Source organism: Blennius ocellaris (assembly GCF_963422515.1).
Source record: "Blennius ocellaris genome assembly, chromosome: 4".
Lineage (NCBI taxonomy): Eukaryota > Metazoa > Chordata > Actinopteri > Blenniiformes > Blenniidae > Blennius > Blennius ocellaris.
Genome location: NC_137653.1, coordinates 20,740,563 through 20,753,641, shown reverse-complemented (window position 1 = coordinate 20,753,641; position 13,079 = coordinate 20,740,563). Strand labels below are relative to the sequence as shown.

Genomic DNA, 13,079 nt, shown 5'->3' with positions numbered 1-13,079 from the left:
AAAAAACAACCCCAAGGACAGCAAAGAAAGATGTCATGGAAACAAAACTCAACTGCCTGCAAATCTTTTCAGATTCAGGCCCTTAACTGCTCTGGTGTGCATGATCCGTCTTCTGCATAACTTTGTGGCAAGAGGTTATGCAGGAGGAGAAAGTTTATGAAAGTTAGTGCTTGATTTCACTGACTAGTTCTACTTCATTAAACATCACTGCAGTTACTTTACTCGATTCAGGAAATAGAAAGTAACTAATTACTTAAGACAGTAACATGCAATACTTTCGTCCTGTTAGGTTTTTTTTTTGTGGTGTCGTTGTGACACAGTCGCTTCGCTGGGTCATTAAGATTCCGTCATTAAGTTCAGCTGAAGTTGCATCAGTTAGTTGATGCAAGATGCTTTATAATCTGGTTGTCAGCGGTTCTTCAAAGGAACTAATCGGTGAAGTAATCTTGAGAAGAAGCGGAAATAGCTGAAACATACTACTCGCATGTTGACAGCTATTGGTAAGCTAATGTCGAATAAATTGATGGCCTCAAATATATCACATACATTCAAATGTTATTGTTACTCATCATTGATGTGGCTCTCAGGAGGATTAATTTATTTTACAATTAATGAGGCACGTCTTCCCCAGTAAACAGGGAACACAGTTCCACCGATGCAATGTTCAACATTTGGCTCAGTGAGCAGGACTGAGAGAGACAGCAGCTTACAAACCGATTTTACAGACTAAAGAGTAACTGATAACAAGCTCCCAGAAACTTTAATAAAAGTAACGGTTTAAAGCAGCAGTTGTCACATTTCTATTGCGTTGTTATTTGATGCTAATGACAGTAAAATGCATTGTGCAGCCCTTTTTATTGATCTATTAAAAGCATTTGACACTGTTGACCACTCTGTCTTTGCACACAGATTATATAATCCTGAGCTATTGGGTCATGCATTTGGATGGTTTAGAAATTACTTGAGGGACAGAACTCCATGTGTGCAAGTAGTTGGTCAGTATAAGTAAAGGTGTGCCACAAGGGTCAGTCCTGGGTTCACTCTTGTTCATACTTCACATCAGTAACATCAATAATACCTGAAACTCAGCTTTTTCTTCCAGATGAAATCTCTCCTTTCTTTTGAATACACAAAGAGGCTGGTTTCTGCAACATTCATGTCTGTGCTGGATTATGGAGATGTTTTGTAAAGGTTAACAAATTAAATAAAAACTATTCCCAACAGTGGCAGGAGCTCATTCAAATAGTGCTTTAGTGATGCATTCAATGTGGAGATATATTTCACTTTGAGCCTCGTACTTTGTTTTTCGATTTTTATATATTTTTAATTAATTAATTAATTGATTGATTTTAATTTATTTTGTATTGAAATATTGTAAATGAGAAATGTCACCCTTCCTTCTTAAATATCCAAACAGGCCCGGGAGAAACTGTGGATGGCCCTGGGTGAGGCTGCGCCCGTCCTGGTGCCAGTTTCTCACGTGATGATGTGCATGAATTGCACATCTGACTTCAGCCTCACACTCAGACGACACCACTGCAACGCTTGTGGAAAGGTCAGACACACGCCACTGTGAAGACTGAATGTGATCAGTCAATCCCGAAGTTACAGTAACTGTATTTTAGTGTCACTGTTCCTGGAAGTCCATTCATGCATTGTGTTTCTCTGAGCAGGTAGTGTGCCGAGCTTGTTCCAGAAACCGATACCCGCTTAAGTACCTCAAAGACAGAATGGCCAAAGTGTGTGACCACTGCTACGCTGAGCTCAGGAAGAGAGGTGAAGGGGGTGGGGCAGCAGCAGCTCTTTGTGCAGAGAAGTTCAGAAGTATCTCTGCCATTCAGATATATTAGTGTGAGGTGTTGTGCAAATGTTGTCATTTTGTGTGTGTCTGCAGGTGGGAGTGTGTCAGGAGCCTGTGGTAACGCCAGCCCTCGAACCCATCGGGCCAGTCGTCCTCTCTCTGCTGTCTTCCAGAGCCTGCAGCCCCCGAGTCTGTGGAAGACCAGGAAGAGCACCTCAGCTCTCAGCCAGGTGGACCTGGAATTCTTATTTGGAATATGTCCTATGTTTTCAATTTATATACTGAATTTGAAGCAAAGTTTGCAGTTCAGACACAAGTTCCTCTAGTTTGCCACATATATATATATATATATATATATATATATATATATATATATATATATATATATATATATATATATATATATATATATATATATATATGTATGTATATATACTGGACAGCTGAACTTCTGCATATGTTTACTTGAATTCAATGCAGTGTATGTGACAATGCAACAGTGGTATCAGATTTTAAACAATATAGTTAATATGAAAGGTTTGTGGAATAAGGTGTGGTTGAATCCTGTTTGGTGGGTTTAGACAGATTCAATCAGTTTGATTTGAAGCAAACTGTGAAGCGGTTCTTAAATAATAGCAGTTCTCCTGTATGTTATAAAACAAAGCTGGAGAATATTTGTTTGATTGTCACAATAAAAGCATTGTTCCCTGACCGGGAATCGAACCCGGGCCGCGGCGGTGAGAGCGCCGAATCCTAACCACTAGACCACCAGGGAGCTGTTGTCTGCAGGCCTTTGCATTGGAATGGCGGGAATTCGTGCCAGCTGATGCACTGGGTGAAGTACTCAGGAGCTGCCAGCAGGCTTTTAACTCTGTAACTGTCTATTTGTTGACTTTATGACAAATTCACTCAGGTGTCGCTCGGTGTGGAGGGCTCCACCATGAGCGGGAGCCTGCAGCGCAGGAAGAAGAGCAAAAGGAAGTGGAAGCGCCTGTGGTTCCTCCTCAAAGACAAGGTGCTCTACACCTTCACAGCACGTGAGGTGAGGGGGCACAGAGTCTCCCACACCAGCCCCAGAACACGCACACACTGAAAATATCCGTCATGCTGGGTTTCTGTCTTCACATCTTTATATTGAACTCACCTGTTTCCCCACTTACTCAGTTTCTTAGAAGGACACTTCATGACTAATGGAGGGATTCTCTGTGCTCTCTCTCTAGCTGGTTCTACCGATATTGAGGTTCTCTTCAAAGAATTGTTTGTAAGTTGTGCTATGTCTCACTCTGGTTTCTTCAGGACAAAGTGGCCTCAGAGAGTCTTCCCCTGCAGAGCTTCACTGTCAAGCTGACCGAGAGGCCAGAGGGAGAGGAAAGTAGCAACGTATTCCATTTGTATCACAAGAAGACGCTCTACTACAGCTTCAGAGCCGACGATCCGCACACTGCACGCAGGTGAGGGATGTCGATTTTACGATCCTGAAGGAAATGTCGTTTAAAATGTGAGTTCCCTGACCGGGAATCGAACCCGGGCCGCGGCGGTGAGAGCGCCGAATCCTAACCACTAGACCACCAGGGAGCTGTGGCTGTGTTTGCAGGTTTTGCCTGTCTGGAATGTGTGCCAGGAGGCGAAGACGCTCGAGTTTCATGCACATGTCAGGCCATCATTCGCCCTGAAGGCACTCCTATCTCTCCACAGGACACTGCCGCTATCACCCTAAAAGAGTCAATCTATTTGCCTCTATTAAAATCTCTCTTTGTGTCTGTGTGTGCCTTTTCAGTTTTAGATAATTTGTGGGAAAACAAGCACTAAATCCCTGGCACAGGCATTGGAATATATTGTTTAATATGCGATTATTTGTAGCGTTCTTTTTCAGCTGTGGCCAGTCAGGATGTCAGTCTGTGTTTTTAAGTCACACAAGGGTTGTTTTTTTTCTACCAGCAACGTTCCAACTGCAGTAATCATAATGGCTCATGACAGTTTGGAAGGATCAGCTTGTTTTCCTATTTGAAACAATTTGTGTTCTTATTTATATGAAGATGCGCCTACAAGTGAATGTAATCCACAGTTAGTTATGTTGACTCAATTAATGAGCCTTTTCTTTTTTTTTTGTTTGGACTGTTTATCTGCCATTTTAATCATGATTATGTTGTATTGATTTGAGGGTGAATCATAACAAATCTATGGAAGAGAAAGGATGGCAAATCTATTCAAATCTGATAATGACTATAATCCTAAAGGGCCTACTTAGTTTAAACTCTATAAAAACAATTAGCGTGTGACAACTTTTGATACAATTGTATACGATTGATTTATAGTTGGTATTGAAGTTGAAATATAATTTCGTAGTTGACAGTAGTAGGACACATGTATGTAGAGACGAGACCAAGCAATGATTGGGGGTGTAAAACAAAATTACAAAGGAATATATTTGGGGAAATGTGTAGATGTGCTTGCTAATAGACTTTTTCAACGAATAGCTATCTAATGTCTGAATGTCTCACTGTGTAAAACCGTTAAATATTAGGTGAGTTAGTGTTTTTAGTCTCAATTGTAACATGACATTCCAGCACTGGAGTTTGAATCAATTATAATGGTCCACAGAAAATGTAATTGTCCCATCATGAATTGAAACTGTGGAACTTGCATACATATTTGTTTTATTAAACATAAACTAACCAACTGTTTCAATTCCTTTTTGATTTATTCTTGATGATGAATACATAATTAGTTTTTCAAATTATGACAACATTTTATAGGATCAGATGTTTTATTATTGCATAAATGTAGCAAAATGAAGCAAAACCTTTTGATCTGTGCGCCGAAAATCAACGTTCATGATTACAGCACAAACCTTCACAGAACTCTTGACTTCCACTCTTGAAATACTTTTACTTTATTGTTATTACTATTTTTTCTTTGAAAAGAACAAAATACATAATATATCATCTATTTACACCTGCCTTTCTGAGTCGGTCTGCTTATGAACCTTGGTTTTATCTTCAAATGCATTTTATATATTGGCATTACTGAACAGATGCATATTCACATGATGATGGGAGCAAGTTAGAATAGCTATTTCTCTAATTGTTTTTTTGTTTTATTTCATTCTATTTGATTTATTTCAACTACATATCCAAGAATAAGAGTGTATCTCACGTTCCTTGGCTTTGTGTTTCAGATGGGTCAACGCCATGGAGGAGGCAACTGTTTTATAGCACCTGCTCAGTTGTTGGAGTAAGTCCTGCTGTCTGTGAGTGCTGCAACTCCTCTATGGAGCACAACATAGCTACCTGCCGCAACTGACGTCACGACACCACTAAGGAGTCCTCCCTCCCAGGACACGAACCAACTGTTTAACTACAGTATGGAGTTTGGACGAGGCTGCTCCGCTGTGAAAGTGAGGAATATTAGAAGACGGCTGAATGTGAAGAAGCGAGAGCGGGGGGGGGGGGGGGGGGGGGATCAATCTGTTTGGAGGATATTAAAAAAACTTTTTGTTTTCCGCAAAGCTAATCACAGGAGCCTTTTGTTTTCCAGGAGCAGCTTGGACACATCTCAGTCTAAAGGACTTTATTCGTGTTTCAGCTTTTTTTCATTGTTTTTTTTTTCTTTTTTTAACAGTCCACAAAAAACCTACTTCTTATCCAATGTCACTACATTTTTCTGTCTTTTACAGATTTTTCACTGGATTATGAAACCACTGTCTTTGATACCATCACATGAAACCTGTGGTGCTTACGCATGAGACAGTTTCGATATTAAAAAGAGACTTTGCTCCACAAGAGGATTCATGTCTTATAAAGGGGAAAATATTCAACAATGTTTTAGAGACATGTTTGGTATTCTGAATATATATTGTGAAGTATATGTCGCAAATGTAGAAGTGATTGAAATGATTTTATTTGTATAAACATTGTGACACATGATGGTCTGAGTAAAGGTTCATGTTATTCATCATGGTATGTGTATATCATATTTCCTGTGAAGTTTTACACAGTGTTATTCTTATTCGTATTGAAGCTACAAGCATGTCCTGAATGTTTCTTTGGACACAAACACTTTCCGACATACTTTGTATTTTAATCTGTCGGTTTTTAAATCTCTCTGTCACACTATTCTGAAATTTCAATGGCTTTCTACCATTGAATGCAGTGCAATTTGCGATTAATGATGAATGTGCCTGAATTTTAAATGATCTCATTTCTTATGTTATCACAGTACTGTATGGAGAGGCTTTGCTTTCTACCCACACTTTCATACTATACTCTTCTATTCTCACCGTCACAGTCAAGTACCATTAGAATATACTATTGTGCCATTTTAAGTGATGCCTTTTCATGCTGTATATATGCTGCGATATAAAAGCATTCTTTTGTCCGCTTAGATTTTCCTCAAAATCTTTGACAAAGTCAGTCGAGCTACCTTTTTCCTGAGTGATCTGAGACACTCATGTCTGTATAATAAAGGGAAATTATTCTTTCCCTCTATCCCAGCATAGAGAAATACCCACTGTCAAATGGTTTCATTTAGAGAACAAACTTTTGATGCTCTGCCTGTCAAACTGCAATATTTCTAATTTGTCCATTAAGTACTGATCGGCTTTTCTACATGCATACCTTGACATGGCTCTCATGTCAAGTGTTATTATGATGTGTACCTCTAGCATATAGTACATTGTAAATTTTCATGTATATAGAAGCATATTAAAAAATATTAAACTGCTTTGAAAAATGTACTCATAGGCTTTCATAATGATGTAGTGTCCTGTTGATTTGCTCTTTCACACATATTTATTTCCATGAATATTTGCGTTGAAATGCAGACTGTAACTTCTTCTGTCGGCATATTCCAGTTGGGGGTTGCCACAGTGGATCGTCTTCTTGTAACATCTTTATTTTCCTGTACGCTCACGCCTCACACTAATGCCCTGTACTGCCCTCTCTCACTGGATTTCTTCTTCCCATCTCGCCTGGCATCTCCATCCTCAGCATACATTTCCCTCATTTCTCTTGCACGTTCGCTTCTTGCTTTCCCACCGAACTGCACAGCAAGATCTGTCCCTCTAAAGTACTCATTGTTAACCCTGTCCATCAACCTCAGCATCCTCAGCTCTCTGACCTTCACTTCAGCCATCTGTCTTTTGTTTTCAATCTTTTCCCCAGATGCCCATTTGTCACAGGTCCCTTCTGACACTCATCTCCATCCAGTCCACCTGTCTGTCTGTTTTTACTCTTTTCTTTCACATTTTTCACTCATTTGCAGACCTGACCCCAGTTACGATCCCTGCATTGCCGCTATTTTATGTCCTCCTTCAGATTCAGACACACATACCCTATGCTTTCCTCTTTTTCACCTTCTTTTGAAAGCGTCCTCCTCTTCCACAGGTTCTCCTCAATCTGCTCCCTACTCTTTTTGTCAGGTCTCTGCCTCTGTGCGTCTCGCCTCGTGTTTCCAATTAATCAATGGCCTTCTCCCTCTGTGTGCTCCTATCGTTGTCGTGGCGCCCGTCTCCCCACCTGTGTGCTTCCCTGACTTGTGTATTTAAACCCCCTCGCCCTCAGTTGTCTTTGTCAGTTTTGTCTTGTCAACATGTCTCTGTGCTTGGGTCTGTCCGCACACCATCTCTTATCCCTGACACCTTTTTTGTTTTGCTGAGCACATTTGGTTTAGGACTATGTTTAGATTTACTTGTGGTTTTTGTAAAAAAAAATTCATTTTATTGTGAATGTACAAAAAAGCTTTATTCAAAGTACAAGGTAGTTTCTTAAAGAAGCATTTCATCCACCAAAATGACCATATAGTCCTAGTACAACAGTAAAACAATATCAATAGCAGTATGTACTCAGTGGTTGTTGCTATGGATGTCATTTGTTTGTACAGGTGTTGATGTCTTACACATCCCGGGCCTCTGGTAAATACCTTTTCAGACTGAGGTAAGTACATACTGAACCTGATCTTTGTGCTGTCGGTAAAAAAAACAGCCTTACTTAATTTCCCTGATCCAGCAGGGGGCAGCAGCACATCATACCAAACATATTGTATCTAATGGAAAACGTATTTGAATAGTGATTGAAACCCGAAGGCTCCTTTTATGTTTGAACTTGATTGGTTACGAGCAAATGTCGAGAAAAATACGCGGAAGGACAAATAACAAGAAAAAAGTACCAAAACTTGTAGTGATAATTCTTTGCAGAAATTCACACAGTAGCAGAATTACTGCCAATACTGTAATTTCCAATATTTTTGAGAATCAGTTATTATCTCAAGGCTGCCAGCTTCCGAGTATTGGGAGTGACTCATAATGTAAAGAAAATATTTCAATTTAGTTTTGCTCAGGAGCCATTTGGAGCCCAAGTGAGTTTCAGTGCAGATATAGGTACTATACACATATAGAATTTTGAACAAGAAATGGAGCAATTTTGAAAAATAACCCATTTTTGATTGTCTCGTGTTTCTAAATAAGTTCAAATTTTAACATGTGTCTGCCATCTGTGGCTTGTATATTTTCTCCTTGAATGTTGTTGAGACTTTTAGTTTCATTTGTATGGCTTTTATACTGTGAGCAATAATGATATCCCAGCTCAGATCTTAGTGTCATATCATACTAAAACTTGAAATAACCAGTATATGATATGCCAGGTTTATTTGAAATTAAAGTTCATGTTTCTGTTGTAGATTTCACATGGTGAAAAGCTGTCTTCCGGCTCCATGTTGGACACCCCTGCTGTGATCGCTTGCCAGTTAACATGCAACAGATTTTGATTATGTCAGACATCTTGAAGGACTTTGAAATTTGAATATTTTCTTGTTGATAGCTGTTGGGAAATCATGTGGGGAAATCCCCCCCCCCCCCAAAAAAGGTGATGCAACTATATTCGTCACACTTATTTCTCACTGTAGCTTATCATGCAGCTCTATAATTCAAATATAAGTTCACTACATTTGCATTGCATTCAGTAAAACTTATTTTAATGGAATGCATATTAGACAAATCCATAAATCAATGAAAGAGTGCTCTGTTTTTTTTAAACTTGTGCTGCTTTGTTTGAAAAGGAGTAACATCTAATAAAACAAACCGACTCCGTAAAGAAAACAAGCAATGTTGATGTCAGAATGCGCTTTAATATGATGGTTCATAACAACGAGAATAAACCAAGAAGTGTGAGGCAGGGATGAGGTGCAGATCAACCGTATACACCTATAAGCACAATCACCTTTTGCTCACTGTTTACCTATATTCTTTTCTCCCGTTATCCAGCTAGTTGGTACCTCCCAAAACATTTAAATGACTCTCAGCATCTGAATCACTAATTGCACCTTAAGAGAGATTCCACACTGTATAAATGCTTTGTTTCTAGCTTAATCCAGTTTTCCAAATTCCTTCTGTCTGTCTCTTGGAGAGATCCAGATTAGAGAAGCAACAACCAAATTGATGCAGGATTAGAAATAAGACAATCAAATACTCTGAGCAAATCTGTGCAATTATTTAATCTCCTTCACAACATTTTTAATACCTTAAGTGCAACGTTTGGCAGGTTTCTGTGAGTTCTCTAGTAATTAAGGGGGGGTTCATTATTTGCTCATGAAACCATTGAGTCCTAATGTGGTGTACTCAAGTTCCAGCTTTCTTGGCTGCATGAGGACATTCATTATTTTTGATAAAAAAACCAGAGATACCGATGATTAAGTTGCTCAATGTTTGTGCCTGTTTGGGGGAACTTTTACTACACTGTATGAGGACAAAACGTACATTTTAAGCAAAATTCAGGTGGCATATTTTAATAGCCCACTGGTACAACACATTATTACCATTAACTGTTTCCTTGCTGCAGATGATGTTTGGCCAAACATATTATATACTGCTGCCTGTGCAGCATAAAATCTGACTCTCTTATGTTTCCAGGCTTTCAACTTTCAAGCCACAGGCACACTTCAAGTGAAACACAAGCCATCTCACATAAGTTAATTAGTTATACTAAAGACTTCCACGTGATCAAAACAGGCACATCAGATAGTGGCCGTGAACCAAGAAAGCAGTAGCTGACATGAATATTTAAAGACGGAGAAGGAGCACAAAACAAAATAAAATAATAATAATTTATTAATAATTTATTCTATTTCTTTTTAAGCTTCTACAATATTAATGACCCAGAGTTAACCGGATCAGATCCAGTGTGACGGCACAGTAAAGAACAGAAAAGCGATACGGTTTTAATAGATAAACTTCATGCCCTTTGATGATTTAAAGGGCTTTTTTTACCCGCTAATTATTGTAAAAATCAATCTGTTTCAATAACAGTCAGGGAACAGATAAGAGAGTTGATCCATGGTCATTGTTACTGAATCCAGAGATGAAGACCACAAGATGGTTATTTTACAATTAGTTGACTACGGTGAGAAGATTACATGTTACTCAAAAAATAGGCACAATATGAAATAGAAAGATTGGGGTTGCTCCAGATAGATGATCCCAGGAGTGTCCATGACCTAATATTACTTGAAGTGACAGAAGATGGAATGAAGTAAAAACCGCTTTGAAAGTCACTCTTTTTCTTTGAGCACCTGAGAGGCGTTAACTTTTAATACGTTCACATAAACCACTTCCTGAGTTCATGCGGACCCAAAGATGCAGAAAGTCATTGGGTAACTGTGTGTTCGAATCGATAGCCCTCCACTTCTGTCGTGTCAGCAAATTGTCGGAAAGCAGCCTTCTAAAAATAGTAAAAGGACAGTTTCTCCTTGGGCACAGTTAAAAGTTTTCAGTTCTCATTTGTCAGGCCAATAATAAGCCGGGAAATTCAATATGAGCTCCTGGATTGAGTTGCCCAAACTCCTGACTTACACAGGCAGAAATGAATCAAACCAGGATAACTGAGCAAAGGTATACTGTAGTTTAAAGCATGTTATGGGATTGTAACGAAAGAAAAAGCTGCTCAGCTGCTAAAATTACTGTATTCTTGAATGTTTGTCCTTTTGTTTTAATAGCGGAGATCAACATTCTCAAAATGTCCTCTTGATTGATTAATGTAGGTGCACAAGGGTTTTCTCAGAAGGAAGTAACATTTGCCTGATGTTTACCTGCATCATATTTCAAAAAACACTTCCACAGAATCTATTACACAACAGAAGGTGTGTATGAATGACAGCAGCTGGGTGCACTAATGGAGAAAAAAAGCCCTGCTGATATTCAAGTTTTGTGTTCTCTGATTTGATAACTGCAGAATCCTAAACCAGAAGACGACACAAATGAGAGATGTCCCTTGTTTGCCATATCCCAAACCCTAATGCCAGGGTGTGCCTGTGGACCAGATTACAAAGAAGACATTAATTGCAATTTCTCAATGAAAATAATTGCCAATTCTAACACTTGCTTGCTTTGGATCACACAGTTTCAGTGGCAGGAGAAATGACACAGAACTGAAACCTCAGCCCAGATGTCGAGTGAGTCAAGATGTCAGATTTAAAGAGCACGGAAATATTTTTTTTAATTGGAAATTGAACAGATTTTCCTTCCAAAAAAGATTTATTTTTTTTAGACTTAGTAGAAATATATTTAATAAAGTGTAGATATACTATAATGTAGCCTGTCCATAGAGGTTCAGTGTTATCTTTGGGCTACAATTTGAGTTATCTGGCCCACTCAAGATCAAACCATACTGTACATGTACTCCTCATGTGAACTTCTCTATCTGTCACAATCAGATTAACAGACGACGAGCGAACCTACCCAATATTGTCTGACGGTGTGGAAGAGATTCAACAAAATGTGTAAATTGGACTTCCACTGCCATCTCTCGGCCTCCATTTGGCAAAACCACAAGTCATGTATCGAGCACTCACCTGTTTTATGGAGATTGTGGTTATGACCATGGAATCGGGGTATTGGGTAATTTCTACGAAGGGTAGAACTATCGTGTCTTTCAGTAATTTAAAGGAGCAGTTTAGATTACCTCAACATCAGTACTGGCGTTATCTGCAAATTAGACATCTCCCCGTTCAAACATTTGGATCCCCCTCCACAACACCTCCCACTGCAGACATCCTGACAGACACTCAAGGTATTCAGGCTGGTACATGAAGCATCTCACTGCTGCTCTCTGCTCTGATAACTCTTCTTCTGCCCTTAAAACTTGTGTGGGCGTCTGACCTTTCCACAGCCTTTAAGGAGGAGGAGTGGAGCCGGCTTGTTTTTTTGTTGTTTTTGGTGTGTATGTTTTGTTAGCCTTGTTTGTTCTAACTCGGCTCAATATCCTATTGATATTCCATTTTTTTTCCCCCATCCAGTGTTGTATTCTAATTTTGAAAAGGTCAATAGAAAATATAAATCTCAAAAAAATGAGCTATATGTGTCTTCTGAGCTAAAATGAGTTTAATATCCCTGTCATAATTCAATGTGTCGTCATGTTGGTGATGAAATTCACGTTCTGGATGTGTCTACCAACTGTTAGTTTATCGTAAAGCCATCTGAAGGACGCAAAATTCCAACTTCTCTTTTCTGTAAGCTCTGATCTCTGTCTGACTCTCAGTCCAGTCAGACGACAAAGCTTTAGTATGAAGTCACTCTCTTGATAGAAGCTTTTTCTCTCCTGTTTTAAAGATTTCTTTTTTTTTTTTTCATCCCTATGTCCCGCACCCGCTTTCCACTGTCTGTTTCTGTCATTAGTTGCTGTGATGTTGAAATAGCCCTTACAAGAGGAACTGTCTGTGCCTCCAGCAATAGAGACAAAAATATTTCTACAAAGGCGTGACATGAGAAATCACAGACATGGTTGAACAGTTGTCCAATTAATTCCCAGAAATCTACACAAACCTCAGTAAAATTCCTACAACAGACAGTGAACATAAAACTTTGAAACTGCAAGCAGTAAGCTTTCCTGTTACTCCTTTTACTTGCTTATATGAGGAAACCGTCTACCACCCTGACCTAAATGTTCTCTTCCTACAGAGTGGTGCGATGGTAAGAAACGTCTCTTGCTTCTCCAATTTGAGGCTCTTCCTGTTAAACCAGTCTGCTGGGTGTGACGGAACACAATAACAGTCGCTGCAGTGCAAATCCAGTGGGTATCAGCGGGGAAAGTCTGCAGCAGGTTAATTTATTGGGAGGGAACGGCTGATCCAAAGTCTGTGGTTGTTTTCCGGGGTAGAAATTTCCAAAGCGTGCGCAACATAATGTAATCTGCGAATCGATTTCTAGGAAGTGAAAACGATAACTCAGATTTTCCAAACACATGACTACCCTTTCATTATAAATAAGAAAGATTTGATTGAGTATCTAAAA

General features: G+C 39.2%; 1 protein-coding gene across 2 annotated transcripts in view; it reads left to right on the top strand.

Moving 5' to 3' along the window:
* The window catches only part of fgd5a (FYVE, RhoGEF and PH domain containing 5a), a 36,394-nt gene extending 31,163 nt beyond the window's left edge, over positions 1-5,231 (top strand). The window contains exons 16-21 of one of the 2 annotated variants that reach the window (XM_080495694.1): positions 1,418-1,555; positions 1,674-1,776; positions 1,895-2,031; positions 2,715-2,816; positions 3,098-3,252; positions 4,980-5,231. In XM_080495694.1, coding sequence (XP_080351820.1) covers positions 1,418-1,555; positions 1,674-1,776; positions 1,895-2,031; positions 2,715-2,816; positions 3,098-3,252; positions 4,980-5,016 — 672 coding nt within the window. In that variant the 3' untranslated portion in view covers positions 5,017-5,231. Of the gene's footprint in view, positions 1-1,417; positions 1,556-1,673; positions 1,777-1,894; positions 2,032-2,714; positions 2,844-3,097; positions 3,253-4,979 lie in introns of both variants that reach the window. The other variant, XM_080495693.1, reaches the window with a different exon arrangement.
* Positions 5,232-13,079: the final 7,848 nt, after the last annotated feature.